Source organism: Amblyomma maculatum, chromosome 1 (assembly GCF_055883805.1).
Source record: "Amblyomma maculatum isolate TAMU_Amacu chromosome 1, ASM5588380v1, whole genome shotgun sequence".
NCBI classification, from domain to species: domain Eukaryota; kingdom Metazoa; phylum Arthropoda; class Arachnida; order Ixodida; family Ixodidae; genus Amblyomma; species Amblyomma maculatum.
This window is the reverse complement of record NC_139344.1, coordinates 231,754,397-231,777,149: the sequence shown is the minus strand read 5'-3', so window position 1 is coordinate 231,777,149 and position 22,753 is coordinate 231,754,397. Positions and strand designations below refer to the sequence as shown.

Below are 22,753 nucleotides of genomic sequence, written 5' to 3'. Positions count from 1 at the left end.
CACACTTCAGAGGGCCATATAGTTATAATAGAGAAATAGCTCGAGCCGATTGGATTAAAATGCTAGGCAGAAAAGTCATAGGCTCTTTATCTGTCATCTCAGAAAAGAAAAAAAGTAACACTCCCCCTTGCAAGAGTTGATATTGTTTTACGAGTGAATGACAACACCATTCCTACCGTAGACAGTATCAGAGTGCTAGGGCTGCGCATACAAGCAAATGGTAAAACCACTGAAACTATAATGAGACTTGAAGCGAGCACCAGCCAGACATGCCGGCTACTCAAGCGTATCTCTAACGAGCATGCCGAGATGAAGGAGGCAAATCTTTTGAGATTGGTTCAGGCTCTCGTTATAAGCCGTGTGCTATACGTTGCCCCCTATTTGAAGCTGACCAAAGCAGAAAAAGACAAAATTGAAATCATAATCAGAAAAAGGATCAAAACCGCACTAGGTCTTCCTCCGAACACTTCGACGGCAAAGCTTCTAGGCTGGGTGTCTCCAACAACACTGAATGAGCTCGTAGAAGACGCCACGGTGTCGCAGCATCAAAGACATTTAAGAAGCAAAACAGGAAGGAAAATAATGGAGCGCCTTGCGTTCGAGTCTTTGGAGTGTTCAAAGCGGACAGATAACGTACCTAGAGCAACTAGGGATAAACTTAAAATTCCATCGCTGTCAAATAACATGCATCCGGTATTTCACAAAGGTAGACGCAAAGATAGGGTTGGGGTCCCACAGGTAAGATTTGAAGCTAGATCCGATGTGCTCTACACGGATGCTGCCGAATAAAATACCAAGGCAGCACATACAGCGGTAGTGGTTTGTGAGAATGGAGACCTGGTCTCGTGCTGCACCGTTAAAAACACAAGTTCTACTGAGGCAGAAGAAGTTGCCATTGCTCTAGCAACAACCCGAAAGGGTACAAGGGTGACAGGCAGTGACTCTAAGGCAGCCATTAGGAATTACGATATGTGCAGAATCTCTGCTGTTGAAAGCTGTTGAATTTTGAAAGAAGCGCAAGTGCCACCAGAGAAAATCGCACTGATCTGGTCTCCGGCTCATCTGGGCCTTGAGGGGAACGAGAAGGCGCATGCGATCGCCCGAGGGCTCACTTTCCGGACGATGGCCGTTGAGGCGCTGCCTCCACGCGAGGAACTCCTCCCTTCTGGTGACAAATTTAGAACATTCACTGAAATAATTTCTCATTACAAGCTCGGTCGTAAGACCTATCCAACAGCGAATAAACAGGTCAGTAGAAAAGAAATCATGTGGAGGAAATTGCAAACGGAGGTGTTTCCAAACCCTCAACTGGACAGTAGATGGCATCCGGAAGTCTTCAATCACTGCAATAACATAGCAGACCTAGTCCACGTGGTCTGTACCTGTCCATTTTATAAAGATCTGAATAGAAATGTAGAATCCTGGGAGACCTTATTACTCAATCACGAAGCAGAAGAGCAAAGCAAAGTCATCGGTCTCGCCCTGGCCGCCGCCGAGTCCCAAGGGATTCCGGCTGACGGTTAGGGGAACGAATGGTGTTTAGGCTACAGCTGCGAATAAAAGTTATCTCTCTCTCTCTCTCTCTCTCTCTCTCTCTCTCTCTCTCTCTCTCTCTCTCTCTCTCTCTCTCTCTCTCTCTCTCTCTCTCTCTCTCGCTCTCTCGTCTGGCAGTGTGCGCTTCTTGCTCATCGTTCCGGCTAGCCTCTACTCCTTTGTTCTACACGCAATGCCAGATATGCGTCGCACGATACCGCGTTACGTGACCCCCTGTGTGCAGTGCCAGCAGTTCAAGCTTCCCACGCTTCCCACCACTTCTCCGCCGGACCGCTTAGTGACGCCACCGACAAGACCATATTAGCAAGTGGGTGTTGACACAATAGGCCCGTTTCCCCGCTCGTCCAAATGCAATCGCTGGGTCATCGTATGCGTTGATCATCTCACGCGTTACGGTGAAACTGCCGCCATCCCTTCCGCCACCGCCGCTGACGTCTTGCTCTTTCTTCTTCACGCTGTCGTCCTCCGTCATGGGCCTCCTCGTGTCATTATTAATGACCGCGGCCGCCAGTTTAGGACAGATGTTGTGAAACGGGATCTGTTTTGTTCTTACCGCTTCCGACACTCTACACCGTACCACCCCTAGACAAACGGCCTAGCTGAACGCACAAACCGGACACTGACGAACATGTTTGCGATGTATGTCGACTCTCCCCAAAGAACTGGGATGACGGGCTTCTCTTCATTACATATGCCTATAACACCTCGAGGCATGAAACAACTGCTTATAGCCCATGTTTCATTTTCTGTGCCCATCCGCCTCCAAGTTCTCTCGACTGCACCTTACCGTTCTCTCTCGACACCGAGCCTTCTGTTTCCATGCACACTCTGTTGCGCTTAAGAGGCTCGTCGGCTTGCCTGGTTACGCACTCTGGCCTCGCAGGACCGCCCTAAGCAGCGCTACTATCGTCGGCGCCAGGACGTCTGCTACTTTCCCGGATACTTAGTATGGCCCTGGACGCCTCTCCGCAAGCGTGGCTTGTCCCAGAAGCTGTTGTCGCACTACACAGGCCAATTTATTGTGTTCACTCGGATCAATGACTTGAATTACGTGATGTCTCGTCAATCTTCCCAAGGCCGCCTCCCTCGGAAAACACAAGTTGTGCATGTCACAAGGATGACGCTCTGCTACTCTCAAGACTCGATCGGGACTTTGACTAACAGCCTAGGGGGCTTCGTCTGAGAAGGGGGAAATGTCAGGCAGCGCTGAAGGGAGAAAAATGAAGTGTTAGTCAACGTGGGGGTGTGTATATATATATATATATATATATATATATATATATATATATATATATATATATATATATATACACCCCCACGTTGACTAACACATTCGCGCGCCACGATCGTGCTAATCTGCAGCTGGGGTTTGGCGAAATCAGCTATGGCCAACGCCTCGCGGAGATGCACCCCGACAAGTTCGAGGAGGTATATTGCTTGATGACATTTCGGGGGAGAAAATGGAAGGGGGTAGAATGCCATTGCTGACCGTACTTTCTGGGCGCAGGATTGTCTGCGTATGCAGAGATTTGTTTTTGCAAAGGTAGCATTGTTATTGCAATTTCCTCCTGATATTTATATTACAATGGTACCTTGTTCATTCACACTGTGTCATGCATGTAAAATATTTTAATTGGGCACATTTTTGCATAACGAAAAAAATCGTTCCATTGCAGAGGCAGGCCGATATGTTGACAATGGTTCCTTCGTCTGGCGCGTGTCATGGTACAACCACCATTAACATATTCAAACCGCGTTTGAAAGCAGCGTGACTGTAGAGCAAATGCGCTAGTCACGTGATATTTTTATTTCATTTCGTGGCCTTTCTTTAGAGCCCGGAAAAAGTTATACGCGAGGCTTTCTTTATCACAAATGGGGGTTTCTAAAGATGCTCTGCGACTTAGCAATTCCCCTTTATTGCCCATGATCCACGAAATAGTTCCTTCGAAGTAGTTCCTTCGAAGTAGTTCCTTCCAGCACTACCAAAGCTGCGTTGAGTGCAGAGGCGACGTTGTGACGCTTCGTGATGTAGTGCCTGTATAAAATGTCCATACTAGCACATGGGATGAAGTGTGCGCAAGTGCGCATTTGTGAAGCGTTATTTCAAATGTAGCCTTAACGTACGCTCGCATTACAAACATTTAGAGTTTAGCGTTCACGACTGTCGCGTATGATAAAATCACGTTGCTGGCATGACGGCCCGCTTCGAAGGAGGACGTCTTGCTTCGGGAGTGAACGCGTCATTCTTACTAGAGTTTTCAGTACGTTCGCTAATCACAAACGGCGCATCCGACTTCCTTTTGACCTCATATCCCCTACAGCGACATCTATAAGCTCAAAGATCTGTTTATTTTCCATTACCAGTCATGATTCTGCCTCGCCTAGGCTAAAGAAGAAAGTCGGCTGATTGACAAAGCAAATTTCTGTCCGAAAACCCCATGTCGCCACAAAGCCGAAGTTATCGCCCTAGCTTCTTTGGGTACGCTCAACTAAATGTGAAAATGTTGCAAACAGCGTAACGCCACACAAAATGCTATCCTACAACTTCCGAATGTTTTCTCAGGGTTTAATACGCAGACAGGGTATATGCGTTTTTGCGATCATATGTCCACACGCCGCGAGTAGACTATGTGCAGGAGATGCAGCGCGCTGGAACACGCTCAATGAATTCGCGTGATTGGTTGGAGAGGTCTCCTAGCTTTCATAGTGTTGCAAGTTAGTATGGGATAGAATATAAAGTTGATATTTAGTAACTTCAGTAAATTACTTTAACTAATTAACTCAAAATAAGAATTGTATGTGGTGCGCAAGACGGCCGAAAGCTGTATTGAACTTTTTTTTTTTTTTTGAGTGTGTATGACCATTTTCGAGGCTAGGAGGAAAATAGCCTCTAACCGGAGCGCGCAGCGTCACTTTTCCTCTATGGTATGTAGGGATGCGGTGGTAGCAGCGGGGGCGCCAGGGCATTCTACGCAGAAAGCGCACCTGCTACGCAGTCTTTTGCTCACAAAGCGTCCTGAATACCAGAACAAAGGTCTAAGCTGCCCTGCTGACACGTGCGGTGCGCTATGTTTACAGTTTTTCTTTAATATTTTGTAGGCTTTTTACATACCCTACCCCTACCCCTATTCTTTCTTCTTTTCGCTCCTTTCTTTTCTTCTCCCTTTTCGTTTCATTTCTGCCGGCCGCAGCTTAGCTGCTAACGAGTGCCGTGACTAGCAAAACGTTTTTTTTTCTTTACTGTGTTGTTCGAATCAAGAAGAAATTAACAATCGAGAGCAGATTATTAAAAGTAAATATAAATAACAGCGGTGGTATGCATGCGTGTGGCTGTACGCTGTTCCAGTTGCAACTATTTAAATCAGGTGAAGACCAGCAGTCTGTGAATTTCAAACACCAACCGAAAGTGTTTCGCCTTAGCAGCTTTTCGTGCGAGTTCCGAAAGCTGTGTTTGTAGAGAAGGGACAGGAAACGCTAAATACCCGTGCAACAAGCAGCTGTAGTGCAACATGCGGATGATACTCTTTGCGGGAGAAAAATTACGAGATGCCGTTTGGCGAAGAAAAACTATTTCGGCACAGTCACCTGAGGTTTATGAAGATACGAAAGAACATGCATGTCCCTTTTGAAGACAACGATGCCTAATAAATTGGTTGTGAACCTATTATTCAGTGAAACAGCACTACAATATTTTTTTTTCTAAAGACACGCATCTCGCAAAGTTTTTGCTGCCTATAATAAATGTGAATGTGGCCATGAAAACAACAGCCGTTCCTTAAAATAAGGATATTTTTCGACAACAACGGGGCTATGAAATAATTGTTCATAAAGTTAAGCAACTTTCGTTGAGGTTATTGGGACATTATTTGATAGAGTCACTATTCCATAATGATCAATTTACCATTTACTTTATCTGTCCGGGCGTCAGAATCACGGCCGCATCAGATGAACGCAGCTAGGGGCCAGTCACAGAAATTTCAGGGTAACTGCTCCCGACATCGACGAGTTATCGCCACTCACCGCGCGCACCCGCAAACTGGTGGCTGAGTCTTGCATACAATGCTGAAATCTAACCACCAGATAACCAGATAGCCAACGCTATGGAAGCTACAACAGCGTGGATTTATCACCCAAACAACAGTGACTTAGAGTAAATGGACCCGAAATGGAGAATGGATCATTTTGAACAGAACCCCAATGTAGGTGTGAGAATTCCATTCAGTAACCATCCAAGCACTAAACAGAGTATATGCATGATCGGTTGACCCAACAAATCTAGCACGATAGCATTGCTCATAAAAATGTCATGAAATGGCTACGTTCGCTTGCTGTTACGGTAGCCCGTCTCTAGAAATCAGTCAAGGATAAAAAAAAATAGGGCGAAAACTGCCTAGCATTACTTGCTTCACTCCCCTCGCGACTTGTGGCATCTCTGTGATGTATAAAATTTCCACACTGTATTGTAATCAAGCTTGTAGTGCTCGGCCGACCCGACTAGGCGCATAATTCGCAGTCATTTCTGACCCAATGGCTTGACTGCTTCTGAAAAGCTTTCTTCTTTCAGTCAGGTTATTCCAGAACGCAAAAATTTGAATGCGAAAGCTCCAAGATGCCGATATGCTCTGCTTCTCTCCTGTTCCGTGGATGCGACCGCACATACCAGCATGGCGGTTGTTCTCAGCTTAGCCGATAGGTGGCGCCACCTACACAAAATGGCAGCGCCCATGCCCCGTGCAAAGCGATGGCCATGCCACTAGTGGCGGAGGTCAAAGTAAATCCGGAAGTGGAGTCGGCCGCGTCGCCTGTTAGCCGTGTGTTTCTATATATGCAGTCCTCGCGTCATGAATTCGTTTTCCCGCGTCGTTTGCATAGTTGCATAAACAGCCTCCGCTACCAATGTTCTGTGACACAAACTACAGAGCATCTCCAGGAATAGTTTTACTTTCGGTAAATGTTCGAAAGCTACAAAAAATGCGCTGGAGATTGTGTTTACTCGTCCCATTTCGGCAAACAATACGACCGAGAGCGTACTGTTCGAGTTCACTTCGCGTTAACAAGCCGCTTGTCATTTATTCCGTCTTATATTTCGATTTGAAAGCACTTCGAACAATACTGGCGCATCATCGTAAATTTTCTGACGATCGGTACCATTCGCGTTTAGGTACAGGAAAAAAAAATTATGTTGGTTACTGCGTAAACCTATAATAGTTCGTTTACTTCGTGCAGTGCTGCATATTTTTGTGGCGTTTAATTTTTGAAGCCATTAATAGGTCCTGAGTGTGAAGTGAAGACGGACATGATGAGCGTCAGGCATAAGATTTAATGAATAAACGTTGCTCCAAGCGCATGGCCACATGCATTCATGGGCCCATAAGCGGTGCTTGTTAAGAGCCGCACCTCGAAATATTTTGTACTTTTACCTGAGCTCACAATCTTTACGAAGCGAAGGGTGTATACGCGCTCGCTTTATCGCGTTTCACTAGTTTTTGACTGTATGCGCTATAAAACGTGTCGTCACCACGATTCAGTCCTTCGTTACGGCTAAGTCCGTGGGGGATGATTTAAACATCGGGGCGCTTATTTAAGCATTGCCTATTAAGATCAAAACGTGATTGCTTTGTCGGACCTCGTTCACATTGCGAATTCAGTAGGCTTTTATTTAGCTTGAACCAGCGAGCCTTCGCGACCTACGATCGTGTGTCTGTCGCAACACGAAAGTCACGGGTTCGATTTCCACCCCCACTCGAAGTTCACTCAGTTTTCAATTTCACTTAATTATCTTCTTTCAGTTACGGAACTTCCTTAAGAAATTATTTTTAATCTGAACATTTCAAACTGCTCCTGGATTTTCCATCGAGGTTTTTCGTTCACGGCGCCGAATTTCCTTCGATACGGGACCATTAGCGACATCGCATTGAAGTCTTGTGAATTCGACCGATGAAGCGATATGTCTATAAGAGAGCGGTACTGGCACGATTTAAAGGATGTCTCATATAATGGATCGAGGCGCGTCACCGTGAGCATATGTAAAAGAGCTTGCAAAATAAGGACAGGGTAAATGAAAAACAAGGAAAAAAGAACAGGCATTATTGTTTTGAATTGGTCAGTCGATGCAGCATACTCCCAGTGAAACAGGGCTCAAAAACGCAGCTGGTCATTTAGCGCTTGCTTGTAGGAGGCACTTGGTGAGTGTACGCATTACTTTCTGCCATGCAGATGGTTGTAGCGTCATCAATGTTTTCGCTTCTACACAAAGACCAACTTTAACTTTAAGGTACAGACCGCCGTAGAGAAAAACGGCAGTATATAAAAAAAAAAAAGAAGAAAACGCCGCCACGAGTAACGGCAATCCTCGCAGCAACGCATGAGCAGCCGCAACTCTTATCCCGGGAGGACTTTTGAAAACGGCCTCTAGGCGGCTTTCAGTAGCGCCGCTATAGGCGGTGCACGGGGCGTATATAGCCATATCCTTTTTTTTATATTTCGAAAGCGTTACTTCCTCGGCGTTCGGGCTCAGCAGGTTTCTTCGAAAAGCGCTCGGCGCTAAGCGACGTCTACTCTGTGGCGCACACCTTCTCTGTCTCGACCCTGCTTCGGTTCTCGCCGCTGTTCGCCCACTTAAAAGAGAGAAGTACGTCTTTGTTTTCACCGGTATTCACCTTCTCTCTCAGGGAGACCACGCATATTATATTTTCAGCCCATTTTCACACCTACTGTAATCCGTGCGACATCTCATATCCCCGTTAGCTCTGTAACCAGCGCTGCCGTCTGTGTGCCCTTAAAATTACACCTGACAATTTTCATTCTTCCGTTAGCTGCTCTATACGTAGACGTATTAACGCGGTAGCGTTAAGGAGCTCGTGTCGCAGAAAAGCCGGTGTCGTCGGCGTCGGCGGCGTTGGCTGTGAGCGATAAATCTTGGCATGCACTTCATAAATAAAATGCAACTTCCAAGATGGGCTGGGTGGGGATCGAACCAGGGTCTCCGGAGTGTGAGACGGAGACGCTACCACTCAGCCACGAGTTCGATGCTTGAAAGCGGTACAAAAGCGCTTCTAGTGAATGCGGTGTTGCCTTAGAAACGTGCCGTAGAACGTTATACTGCGGTGTATATCGGTAATTATGAGCATGTTACTTACAGAAGTCGCAGTTACACGAGCAGCGAAGTACGTTTCCACTACATTTCTGCTGCGCTCTGCGCACATGCAGAGCCATCTTGCGGCAAACAGACAAGAATCCCTCCTCGCAATGTGCGGCGCTGCCCCGACACGTGGCGCGCCACTCGCCCCGGATGTTTCGCCGTGCACCCTCACGGGTTGTAGAATCAAGCGTCTTTCCTTTCTTTAGATCACTATCTTCGCTCACCCGCTTCTCCCCTTCGGGCCGCGCGGGTACCGGTGCGAGGATGTCCCAATACCCTTGCGTTTAATAAGTTTTCTCGACGAGGTGCAATGACGCTATCGCGTTCCACTCTTGAAGGCGAAGCTTAAGCGTTCTCCAAATTTTTTCGACATTTTTCGCTAGCCTTCAGATCTTTCTTTCTCACAAGAACGTACTAGCGAGACATATTTGTCATAAATAGTTTCGTTAGCAGATACGTAAGTAAGCTGCGGCTCGTAAATAACGAATGTCTTGCAAATGTGTTTCGAATGAATGTAATTCCTGTCCGATTATTTTTCTTGCGCTTCCGATCTGCCCCGATCACTTATGGACGTACTCCGCTCTCATTGCCTGCTTCAACGCTAGACCGTCATTTAAATCAAGATTTCGCCCGCATTACGCAACCGTTACGCAACTTGTTCATATCATCGCCGCGCAAAGCCGAGCTCATCGAAAGCAGACCCCGTCACTGCAGTTTTTTTTTTTCTTTTCTAAAGCGCGCGTCTGGAATAGCCGGCTGTTTTTATCCAGCCGTTTCAGCTTTATTTTCATAAAGGAACTACAACACCGGCTTTTACAAAGATACCAGCAACAGTTTTATTATCATGTACACACAAGCAGTGCACAATTTCGTAAAAGGCTTGTAAAACGTACAGATGTAACAACACACTGACAAAAGCACGTTGACCGACGAATGAGAACCCCCTCCCTACCCACCTCCTCCCATTGAAAAATATCCTCTCGTTCTGCTCTCCGTTCCGTCGGCCACGTGAAATGCACATGTAGGTAGAGTATGCAGTACAACAGAACGGCGCACGGGCACGCTATGGCAGCACGACTCTGCCGGAGCCACATTGCGCACACACTTTCCTCAATGACTATCCTTCTACGCCTGGTGCCGCCTCGCGGACGCCGGCTGGAGTACCTGGTCGACATAATCCTCGCGCCCACGCGCTTCGTTTCGCCAGCACCGTCGCCTGTGCTTGGAGTCCCTGATCCGCGACTGCTCGGCGCCTGCACTGGACTTTCCCCCTCCCCCCCCCCCCTCGAAAAATAAAATAAAAAACCAGAACAGAAATGGTCTCCGAGGTCCATGGCCAAGCCTACCAGTCTAGGAAGCGGGTTGACAAGGCTGGACAAGAAGCGCCAACATATAGCCCGCTGCAAGCTAGTCGCATTGTGGCTCACCCAGTGCAGGCGTCCGACACTCGCGGAGCCTTGCAGCGTTGGAAGCGTCGGCTGCGGTAAGACTTGTGAAACGAAGCGATAACAGCGAGTCACCTGAACCTGGCGCGATGTGCGGGATTCGGAGCCTATCCAGGCGTGCGCCCCGGAACGCGTATCAGTGCGTTTTTGAAAGACCGTTTGCGTTCATTTCAGCGCTCCCTCTTCCAATAAGACGTTTCATCGCGCGCTCATATGAGCTCCCTGCTACCAGCACTTACGCACAAGCACACACAAACAAATAAACCGAAAGTTCACGGAGAAGGCAAGGGGACGAAGCAAAGTAGCGCTGTACGAAACAAATTACATGTGTGAGAGCAGCCTGAATATGCGAAACGTCCACAGACATGAGCATGCGCGCTTTTGTATAAGTAGACAAAAATATAGACAACATGCTACAGAGTATACAAACAACAACCGTTTCTGGGCATCATACTGGCGACAGCATTTGTACAATGTTGCACTCGCGGGCCACAAAACTTGCGCTCCCTTGCCGAATATGCATTCGGGAGTGCCGGGGAAGGGGGATGGGGGGAGGTGGAGGAGGCAAACTGGAACCCTGCGTGTATTTTTGTATACAGAAAGAATGCACGTGTTTTTATTCCCAACGAACCCTTCTACGTAAAGCACAGTGACCAGAATGACGAAAGGCAGATTTTTTTATTTTTATTTGGCCTGCAATAACTATAGTCTTTGCCTTTGAATTCTCGCTCTAAATAAAACTTAATGTACAGCATGCGCTAGTGCAGGATATTTTTTTTTTCTTTTTCACATTACGATGCATACCTGAGACTGGACAATTCTGCGCATTCGGTACTATGCCTACTTTTATTTTCTACTACTTTAGCTGTTTCTCATTTCTCAATCCAGACATCTTGAATCGTGAAAACGTTATGAGAGCTTCATTAGATGTGGGTCACTCACCTTTATACTTCATAACATCGCTCAAACTAATATTCGTGTTTGTTCTGCAATATTTTGCAAAGAACACAATTATGTACAGAGACAACAAAACGGTATCTTCTATTCACACGCTGTGGGCGCATCCGGGAGAGTGTATGGGGTGCACTATCGAAAATTTGGTAGCCCTTCTTGCGACACCCAGTAGTACCAAACTTGTCATTTATTTGACGGCAAAACTGTCTTCGAGTAGCAAGCATTATTCGTGAGTCCTAACGCCACAAGAATTACTTTTCCTTGATTCATTCGCTTTTACCTTCGTTCAGCGTAAATTTGTGTGAAAAGCAATGAGTCTTTTATATATATATATATATATATATATACACACTGATACTTTTTGTCTCCTTAAAGGCAAGCCTACAGTTGTTAAAGCACGTTTTAATACATTCACGGTTACCGCAACTTCTTCGCGAGTTTCCCAGCGCGGACGCGGTCGATGCGACGACAGAAAAAAAAAAAAAATGCATGAGACTGTGTCCTGCGAATTTGTAGTGTTCACGGTTCCTAGACTCTAAAGTCCGTCTGGTGGAAGGAATCATGAAATCGCTAACAACTTTGCAGAGGCGTGCGCTGCTGCCACGCAGTCTAGAACGCTGCGTGAGGGTATGAAGAAAAAAAAAAAGATTAATCCACAACCTATGTGAGATGCCTTGTTTTTTCGGCGAAAGGCGCGCTGTGGACGGCGACGAATCACTCCGCGTGTGATGCGTGGTGTGCGTTGTGTGGCGCTAATCTGGACAGTGTATAGTTAAGTGAGTTTAAGTGTGCGACGCATGCACGACTGAGTGCATGTATAGGTACGTGTACGTGTGTGAACGGCGCGCGTCAGCGGATGCCGTGCGGGAACATTTGACCTAGCTCAAGCTTGGACCTAATGACGAGGTGTGCCGTGGCGGCCCGCATCAGTCTCAAGGACGGCCTCCCCAGGTTACGCGTGCGCGGGAGGAGGTTCACGCGACCCGAAGAAGCTCTGCGCGCGACGAGGCTGACGAGTAAACGGTCTTGGCACACTGTTTGCTACTGATCGATCGACTTCCTATAAGCTCATGCCAAGCGAGCCGAACCGGAATAGAACCACAAAGCAGAATCGAAAGTTTTTTTGCTTTTTTTTTTTCCTTCTTCCTTCTCCCGAACCGGAGGTAAACAGAATCAGTATTTTTCATGTACACCGTACAGATAAAAAGGAATCGTTTCAAACCGGACTGAAAGGCCTAGAGACAACTCTGTTTAATTTTAAAACACTCTCCATTGCAGTTGGAAGAATCGCGACAGAGGCGCACAATACACACACACACAAAAAAAGAAAACGATGGAGCGTGGATGGTCGGTAGAGTAAGATGCGGGACGAGGGATGCGGGATAGAGCTCGAGAACATTGTGCCTAAGGAAATTCGATTATACGTTGCCCATACGGTGCGCTTGAAGGGGCGTTAGGGATAAGCGCCGAATGGCGCATCCGTTGCATGCACGCACAGACGAGTTTGGTAGATGCACACAAGGCTTCCTGCGGGAGGAAAATGTGGAACATCCAGTATGGGCTTTGCGTACTTCATAGTTGTATGGATACCGTGTCGCTCGACAAATAAGAATAAAGGCGTTTGCATGCGTTCAGCTAATTCGAAATGGAAGTGCTTTAAAAAAAAAAAAGAAAGATATACTAAACGCGAACGAAAGGTCAGTACGCCACACCAATAATAATTTTCAACGAACTCGCAGTAAGTGAGGGCCACGAATGTATTACCAAGTTTTCGATAGTTAGAGCGTGGCTGGTAGAAATTTCATGCATTCACTTCAGGGCGCAATGGACATAGACGCAATTGCGAACGCGGGATTTGTATGTCATTGTTTCGCTTTGATTACCGCATATTCGTACCTGCCCTGAGACTTAGGTGACTGCGTTCTGATTATCGACTCAGTTCAAAACAGCTCTTCCCTAAGCGGCATGAAGCAGCGTTCTGATTCTGCCATCAGGTACCACAAGCTTCAGCTCGATTTCATTTTTGTAGTAGCAAAGCATGGTATACCTGCAAAGAAGCTCCCCCAGAAAATGCCGTCGATACCCACAAAGCGTACACGCGACTTTTTTAGGTAACAAATTCCATACCCAAGACACACGCATAAAAAATGCGGACCATTCAACACAGAAACAAACTTTATAAAACCGGCACAATTTCATTTGATTAATTTTATTCGCTTTAACCTAATTGTTCCCCGGTGCCGGTGACATTCCCTTACTTTTAGGCTTTCCTCCTCTACTTGAGGTTTGTTTAAACCGACAAAACTCGTAAATTCATAAAACCCGGATTTCATAATTTCTCGACGAAAAATGTGAGCCAAAGCAAAGGCACCCATCAACAACATTTCTGTACTTGATACGTTGCACTAAATGTCATTTGCTCTGTCCAAACCTTAGTTTACCCTTATGTTATAAAATAAAGCTAATCCTGTCCCGCCTCATGGCCAACCTGAGTGGCATATTCCTAAGTACACCAGCTGCTCTTGTTCATTTGTGCGAGCAGTTTACCTTCGCAGTGAGACAAACGCTGAGCCAGCTGTTTTCGTTGCCTTCATTCTCGGCTTGTGTAATGAGAAGAGGGCGTGAATGCTCATTTTCTCTTGTTACCTTCTTGGAGAGCGTGACAAAGGAAGCGCGTGCAGAGAACTGCACCCGTGCGACACGCACTAGGTCAGCACGTGAATAAACTGTGCACCCGTGCTCTGAAATTCGATGGGCTTTCTGACACCGAAGTATTGGAGAATTATACCTCTCGCATCAATAATTTTCGATTCACGACTACGAATCCCACTTTTGGAGTTTCGTTCTGAGCATAATGCGCTTGCTGTTGTTAACGTTAGGTTTGAAGTGTTGTGAGGCTTCTGTATGACGATGAGCTTGCCGAATTATCATCATGACACAAGCATATTGCGATGCAAAAACACCATCAGTGAGCAACTTAACTACAGAGTGCCCCCACGCTGAACATTCTGGCAAAAAAAAAAAAAAAAAAAATCTCAATCACGCGTTTTGCACCAGTGAGCTTATATAAAGGCGATGAAACTGCAATGTTTCCTAATACTTGCTGGTGGTAGCCACTCGAGCATAGGGGTCGGGGGAACAAGCGCTGATGGAAGCAAAAGACACGATTTTTTTTTTTTAAACGCATCAGGAATCAACAAAGGTTTATAACTGAGATCCTACGGCACTAGTTGAGTTATGTTAGCCGCCCCTTAACTACGAGGTAGGACGCTGCTAACTATCATATCTTCCCAGAGGTGCGTCGAAGTGGAGCTCTGATCAAAGGTATTCAGGCTATATGGTTTGCTTTTGAACACTATGCAGCCAAGCATACAAGGAATCCGTTTAAACGAAAATGTACTCGAATGTAAAGAAGAGGGCTTTTGCTCCCCCCAAGGAAGTGTGGAGCCTCAGAGTTTGTCTCTATCGCACGGCTGATGAGCAGACCGTGTGGCTAGCAGACTTTGGATCAAGGGTGTACCTTACGAGCTAGGCGAGTGTTGCGAAATGTCCTCGGTTGCCTGTGAGGACATTGTGGAGGGGTCAAATTTGAGGGCCAAACGTTGTTTATAAGCTTCACTCCGACGAACGAGTTCAGCCCAGCCTTGAGTGCTGCAGCCTACCAGCACTGATACAAGTGCTCCCTGAGGAGCTTCCACGTGTAGTTCTGAATAGTTTTGAATTTATTTAAAAGGAGAGACAATTACTTTCAACCGGATCGACTTTGTTCATTTACGAGATGTAAGCTTGCTCGTTTTCCGGCTCGGAAGAATAAATTGCCAATCGGGACCAGGGTATTTGGTTCTATTCTTGTTCGGCTCAACACTCAAAATGACGCTTCGGTGGAAAACTAAATACGAAATTACGCATCCTAAGTTAGCGTCAGGTAAATTGGCTGACAATAGTGGGCTCTTACTCAGTCTCCACAGCTAATTTTGAATACCGCGATTATTTATTCCTCTGGTAAAAAGCAGTGCCATTTTCAATGAGGCGAAATTCCGCTCGTAATAAGTAACACAAGAAAGATTCAACAGTGCAAAGCGGTCGTTCCGCTATTGTGGATTTAAGCCAGAAAATTCATACTGTTCAACTAAAAAGCATGAGAAAACTGGATCTTCGAAGCTTATCCGGCCATCTATCCAACAGTCCTAGAGGTGACAGGCACTTTAATGGCGTTTTTTTTTTTTTGGTACGTTTTCAAGCCTACTACAGCTGCTATGTGAGTGTAAACTTTGAAATTTCGGGCTTTTTTGATTCCTCTCTTATTGTCCTAAGCCTAAGAACTACTTATCTGGTGAAATAGTTTGGCACTGTGGTTGCGCCCCTCACCGATGCGCGTGGTCACGAAGGGACCGCTTTCGATGTCTGCACGGCGGACGTTTTAGTCGAAGCGTGTTTCAGCGCGCCTACATAGCAATACTGTGTTGCGGCTAAGACAGAAAGAGAAAAAAAAAAAAAGAAAAAAAAAACTTCCTTAAAAAATAGAGCATATCTATCGGCAAAACCTAGCCATTTATGGAAATGCAACTCATTGCAAAAATTTTGCGGTAAAAGCAGACGCCAGCAAGCCTCGGCTATTTGTACCCAAGTGCTGTGTGTCTGGTGGTCGCCACTAAAGCCGAGTTTGAATAAGGCGACGCTGCTTTGGCAATTATGCGAATTTCCTACAAGAATAATACTCGGTATTATTAGGAAAAATCTTAGCGACAGCGTTGGCGTTTATTTGACAACAAAAATATTCTAGCTTGAGCTCAGGAGTCGGCTCTTCTCACGTCTTTTCACTTGCCCTCATTCACTCTTCGTCGTACGAAAGCACCTACAAAGCATAAATGCATCATTAATAGTGTTATTATCCCAAGTTATGGTTCAGCTGTTAACAGTTTGCCACAACAAAACAACAACACAACTTTCTAAATGCTTTGTTATAGTTTATAGTGCTAACACTGGTACTGTTGTTCATGTACGCAGCCCCTAAATTATATAATCTATGAGGCAATACAGGCTCTTGTCCTGAATTGTTTACGTTTTCTTTTTTTTTTTTTTCAGAATTAGGGGGATAAACCAAATGCCTATATTTCGTTGGTGAACGGTACAAGCAAATGAACGCTTGGCGAGGAATGTAGGTGTGATCATAATTCGACGTCTCTGAATCGCAAGGGCGATGCAGATTGACATGATATACTTTGTTGTTGAGGCGTTGTTCTACTAGCTTTCCGCAGTGTAGCTTTAGAACTTTCGTGTTCTGCTTGCTGCTGCTATGGAAGAAATGTGCTGGGAGATTTACTCGGAATGACATTTCTTGTTTTGGTAGTCACGAAGTTACCCACTGTACAAGCAGTTGCCTGAATTTTGTTGATAAGGGAAGAAACTGCTTGCGACGTTGCCTTGATCGGAATGCAAACGTATTAAACTACGTGCCCATCCTCTATGCTTACGTCCTTTTTTCTCACCCGGCTCTTTCCGAAATGCAGCTACACATAGCTCGACAGAACTTTCGAGACATTGAATGGGGAGGAGGAGGAAAAGAACGTAAGTACACCTTCCACTGACACACGTCTGGACCGTTAGATATAGGCGAACGACACCTCCCACGGCGGTCGCTTACCGATGACATTGTAACGAATACTGAAAACACACAGCGAAGCAGAGCGAAGAGGTCAGCGCCGTAGCACCACACTGACGAGAGAGGCCGGCTAAAGGTCGTAGCTGCAATGCAGCCCCTTGCCCTGGACGCAGTGCTTGACGGCCGCCTGGCTGGAGTCCTTTTTGGCCGAGTAAATGTTCATGGCGGGAATAATGTGGACCCTGAGGCCGACGCCGGAGCCCTGCGGGCCGATGCGCTGCTCACGCGAGGGCCTTGAGAAGGTCACGTGGCTCTTGCAGCAGCAGTAGAAGAAGAGCTTGTTGAAGGCCACGCGGAACGTCCGGTGCGTGGCGGCGTACACGTAGCTGTAGAGGCAGGAGTGCGACAGCGCCAGCCACCAGGCCACGTCCACCAGGTGCGGCGGTACCTGGCGGCTCAGCGACACGGCGGCCAGCGCCACGCCGGGCACCCACATGGCCAGTGTGAGCAGGTACACGGCCACGTGGCTCTTGAGCAGCTCGAGCGCCGCGCCGTCTGGCTCGCGGCGCCGGGCGCGGGCCAGCGCCACGCCGAAGCCCAGCACGGTGAGCAGCACGGGGAGCAGGATGCACAGCGCCGCTACGGCCGCCTGCAAGGGCACGTTGTTCGCGGCCGGCGCGCCACCGCAGAAGGTGGGGCCCAGACCGAGTCCGCGCTGGCCCAACGCCACAGTGGCGGCCACGGCCCAGCTGGCCAGGGCCGCGGCCAGCACGGCGCCGCGCGAGCACCGCAGAGCCAGCCCCTGGCTGGCCGCCAGGCAGGCGAACGATAGCAGGCTGGCCACCAGACAGACGACGAGCAGCGCCCACTGGAAGTGACACAAGCCCGGGTCGCGCGTCACTCCCGCCAGGATGGCGACGCACGTGGACGGCAGCAGCAGCGCAGACACCAGCAGGTGCGCCAGCGCCGACGACACCAGGAACGCGTTGCCGCGTGTACGCAGTGGCTCCATCACGATCACCGCGCTGATGACGAACACGCCGCCCAGCGAGCCGGCCGCCGACACGCACGAGAGCAGCGTGAGCCGCACGGCCGCGCTCTGGCCGGAGCCGGCGTCCTCGTCGCGCGTCCAGCTGGCCACCGAGCCGTTGGCTGCGGTCGTCATCGGGTCTGGCAGGCCGCCCGCTCCGTCGCGCCTGCGACAGGGAGTACTGTGTCATCTCGCGCCGAAAATAAACGAACATTGTATCACAGTGAGAGTCGTCACGCTGAAAATGAACCATTCCGCACTTAGTTGTCTCCCCGGGGTGTGTGACTGAGCCAAAGCGGACAGTGAGCCTTCACAGTGTGCGGACGAAGGGACAAGGGGCCAACGGCGGACTGCTCCCGCTTTCTGCCGATCACATTTCCCTTGTGTTCCAAACGCACGCAGAGCCATCGATAAGCCAAGCCCCAGGCGTCACTTATTCTGTTTCCTAGCACCCGCTACGCCTTGGCCACTCCTCCGTGTCTACTGTGTCCGCATTAGCGTATCTCAGCCACCGTCCCTTGAGGCGCCTTGGGGTTCCTGTTCCATTAAGGGCTCAGCGGGAGAGCGCTTCCCCTAATGGTCCGCAATGGCAGCCCTGGATGTACACACAATCAGGTCGAAAGATTGAACCGGAAAGCGCGGCCGTCCGTTGGCCAGCGACGGCGAGAAAGTGCATTAGGCGTACCGAGGTTGTCTGGTCACGAGTGCAACATCACATGGTAACATTTTCAAGGTGATCCCCACGTCTGAGAAATCAGTCTGTGCGCCTGTTTGAAACATCGTTGACAGGTGGCCAAGTGGGGAGGCTCCGCTTTTTACAGAACAGGGAGTGATCAAAAATATGCGAGGGTGGGAGTCGACGGATCGCGAAGAGTGGAGGAGAGTACGGTGCTTCATACTGTGTTAGCTAGATCGGATCGGGAAAGTGAAGCGGGGGAGGGCGTGCCATACGGTGACTAACGGACTGGATCTCGCCACCCACTCGCACAGTATGAACCCGTCAGCCGCATCCTCTGCTCTGCTCAGGTAGAAAAATAATGCCGACGCATACTCTGCCACCTCAGTCCCATTGATCATCTATACTTTTTGAGCACTATTGCTCCGCGTTTTCCCCTTTATAATGTTAGCAGGTCGTGTTTGTTATACCTAACTAATCCTCGTTCGTAGAATTTGTTGACCTTGTGGCGTTTCGGTCGAATTTGACGAAATATTTACTCGGTCTGACTCATCTTTACCAGAAACTTAGTAACAAAATTTATTTGCGATAAAGTGCATAATCCTGACAAGACGACGGGGGTGCTTCAATACAGTGCAACTCTGCTTGCTGCCCTCAAGAAAGCTTAACATGGTTTTCATGTGGGGAATTAAGCGATGCAAGTACATGTACCTGAGGCAAGTACATGTACCTTTGTCGTGCTTATCTACCACACTATCATGTGAGCATTGGGCTCATCGATAATCAAAAAATTAGTGCTGACGACCAATATTTTTTGCAAGGTTGCTCAGATCACTTCTATCAGTCGGTTTTTGTGCTTGTATTCCATTGTCGAGCAAGACCACTCCACCAGGTTCGCGTCGCGTGTGCGAATTGCTTGCTGTCTTGCGTTTCTATTTAAGGATTTGTGCTTCATGCTTCACTAAAGTGTGTCAGAGATTCAAGGAGAAGAGGGGGGGGGGGGGGGGGGGAGCGTTTTCAGCGGACTTTATCTTTTCATTTCCGCCTTTAGCGTTTTGAATTGTTAATTTGTGGTGGCGATATTGCGAGGCTGCAGGTGTCCGCGCGTTTTACGCTATGCATAGCGTACGTAAATGTTAAATGCTTGTTTGCATTGTCATCCACACAAACAACCTGTTCCAAGTCGTCTACATAGCTTATCTCGTTACTTTGTATCTTCTCATCATCTGGCAAAACACGAAATGAAGGTTATTCGGTTTCTGCTCAACAGGAATCGTCTTATTACTTATTATTCATCATTTCACAATCGCTCAACTGCCCCCGATCGCTGACGTTCGCTTCCACTGACAAGCAAGCTTGCCCTTATAAGCTATGTCACGCGTGCTCCGGTCAATCCAAGATCAGTAGCTAAACCGTCAAACTATCACCGCTTGAACGGAGTTTTTACCGGTAGGCACGTGTGGGCAATGGATGCGTTGTAGAAAACATTGTTCGGATGTATTCCCCTTGCAATGTTTAGCGGATTCCTTCGTGCTCAACTGGTTTCCTTCGAGTTCTGCACTCTTTTTTTTCTGAAACGTTAAAATTAAAGGAAGCAAAGCACACACGAAAGAAGAGAGAGAACGACGATAAGGGCGCATCTCTCTCCTTTTTTGCGTGTTCATGTAGCCGCTTGTTTCTTAAATTGAACGTGCAGAACCTTCTGAAATTTCCGCCGCCTGAACGAGAACGGGTGAGCGCGGCGGTGAAAAGAGCGCATCAGCAGTGTACAGCGGGCGTATTGAAGGAAGCGCATCGCGCATATTCTCGTGTCCTTCGCATGCCGACCGCGTTCCCGGAAGGGGGCTCGCGTGAACGAAGACGGCGGGCGTCTCTTGCAGCTTGTCCGGGTTCGGATTGCCTCGCGTGCAGCCAAGGAGAATCGATTTCATTTTTGTTGGCGTCGGGGCAGCCGCCGCCGCTCCTCGGCGTGTCCGAGCACTGCTAGCGATGATCGCGGCCTTGACTTTTTCGACAGGGGTGCACGGTGGGCTCCGCGCGGCGAGGTTGAATATTTAAGCGCAACTCTTTCCTCCTCGACCCTCGACGACAGCCGATGTGCTGGGCTCGGCGCTCATGTCCGCCGTCCATACTGATCGAGTCGGCTCGCTCGTCCGGCACATGTTTGCACATGTCTCGCTTCCCCTCGTCATTTGCTATGGTGCGCTGCTCCTCCTCGGGTGGCCCATTCCTCATTGCACGGCCGCTCCTACTGTTGTTTCCCGCGTTCCCTATATCACGTTCTCTCAGGACCTTCATGTTTTCATCTGACAAATATCAGTTTGAAGAATGACCTGCCGTTTTTTTTTTACCATTTCCTGTTATTGCTATTTTCTGTTTTTCTTTTTTAAAATTTTGCAGACTCGGAATAGCCCCAAACAGCATAACTAGCGCAGGTTGTATCGGATGTTCCTCTCCAGCGGCAGCGTGGTTACACGTTGGTTTGCATGGAAAGCACCCAACTATCCTCGACGACGACGTTACTTGAGACGAGGATCCAAGGTCAGCTCCAGTAGCTACCACGAGCAAGCGCACAAACACTCCAGTGTGCATCCGCAGACGCTTATATAGTTTCAGGAAGGACAAAGGAGTGCCATAGCTGCATGGTAGATTGTGTGGAGCTCATGAAAAAAAAATTTGTTCCTTGCAGACTCGTGCAAGAAGAAAAAGCAAAAGAAAAATGTTTCCGCGCTGCCTCGCTGGTCAGTCAGCTGGAATTTCTCTAGAGGACGAAGCAAAATTTCCCCCTCATGTTTCAATGCTTTCTGTTCACCTCCTTCGATTGACTACATAGAAATAAGAAATAAGGAACCTGACAAGGGACGGCTTTAAGGACCGAAAGGTTGGATCGTAGGGGCGGTACCATTTGAATCATGCATGGGCAAGTTCAGCTTTGTTCGTCAAAAATAATTTTTTTTTTCAGCCGTGTTTTCGTGAGTAAATTTTTTTTCCTAGCAAGGGGAGGGTAGGAAGGAATGCTAAATTCGTCCTTGGCACCGGGAAGGATCCGTAACACTAGTTCTTCTTTGTTTCTTGTCATTGCACTAAGTCCTCTGCTTGCCAGGATAGGCTAGCTCTTTCAGCAGATGTTTCGTTAGGCTGGAAGATAAGAAAAAAAAATCATCCTAGATTAGTTGAGTGCATCATGTAACCTTGGAAAGAGTAGTGGGGTGATCTACTGCGGCAGCAAAATACTGTCGCACTGACCAGAGCACTAACTGCAGAAGTAGTATTCAATGTGTCGGCGGTTTCGATGATGGAAAGACATACGTTGGACCCAGCTAGCAGCGAGAAAAAATTAGGAAGATTAAGAGTAGACGCGATAGCGCATTTAAAACCGCCTTTGCATATCCCGGATTTTTGGCATTAAGAGACTGGCACAAAGTTGGGCAAAGTGTCGAAAGTCTTCAGATGGTTTCATTTTTGGGGAAAGGAAGGCGCAGTATCTGTCTCACTTCTCCTTGGACATCTATACGCTTGCAATGAATGTCATATAATTGGAGGTACATACGTCGCCGTTTCGTATTCCGATTGACTAGCTTTCAACTTGACTATATCATATGGATGCCAAGTCGGAAGCGAAATGGTATGGCACACCTTGAACGCTGCACAAAGAACGGTTGAGTCATAATTTTGATACGAAATCACGTGCGTATTTTTTTCCCAACTTGTTGTTGTTGTTGTTTTTTTTTTTTTTGCAGTTCTGGGTTGCGACAACGGCAACGTCACTTCGACCGAACGAGCTGCGTACGCTTCGCTAAAAACGCAACCATTTAGTATATGAAACATGGCTGCTGTACAGTGAAATGCTTCAGTCTAGCACACCGGCTAAGAACCCCCCAGCTGTTTAAAGAACTGTGGTCTGTGGCTGCTTTCGGTGCAGTGTTTGCGGTGCTGCTGCGCGCTAGAAACCCATGTCACATTTCAGCATATTTCGCTTAGGCGAGTTAACGGGCGCCGCTCTCAAGCCTCGAGAGACGCTGCGGCCGGCTCACGAAAGCTCGCCCGACGGCGTCCACCGGCACCTCAGGAGAGATCGCCTGTCAGGCGCGAGGCCCAGGGAAAATCCTCCCTCGGTCCCGTCTCGGAGAATTCGGCGGCGAGGCGGCTTTCCTCCGTCGTTCGTCATTCACTCGCCGCCTGCGTGTGCACCCGGCTGTTCAGGTCGCGGAGTTGGCGCAAGTGCTCCATCAAACCGAAGGCTCGACCCGCTCCCTGCCGCCGCGATGCTTCTTCGAGAGGCCCCGACGCCAAATTGAAGCCACAGAAACTTTGCGGGCAAAGATCGACCTCTGTGTCGAGGGGTCCATTT

The 22,753-nt window shown here is 48.0% G+C and overlaps 1 protein-coding gene and 1 pseudogene across 2 annotated transcripts in view; one reads left to right on the top strand and one right to left on the bottom strand.

Annotated features, from left to right (window-relative positions):
• The first annotated feature begins 240 nt into the window (after positions 1–240).
• LOC146205888 (uncharacterized) lies at positions 241–1,524 on the top strand (annotated as a pseudogene).
• A 10,043-nt stretch (positions 1,525–11,567) lies between these two features.
• LOC146205887 (uncharacterized) overlaps positions 11,568–22,753 on the bottom strand; it is a 37,374-nt gene continuing 26,188 nt past the window's right edge. Inside the window, exons 2-3 of one of the 2 annotated variants that reach the window (XR_014704282.1) lie at positions 16,739–17,892; positions 11,568–15,949 (exon numbers count right to left, since the gene is read on the bottom strand). Coding sequence is in view for 1 of the 2 variants with exons in the window: in XM_084590552.1 (XP_084446678.1) it covers positions 16,827–17,892 (1,066 nt within the window). In the remaining variant the exon portion in view is untranslated. Of the gene's footprint in view, positions 17,893–22,753 lie in introns of both variants that reach the window. The other variant, XM_084590552.1, reaches the window with a different exon arrangement.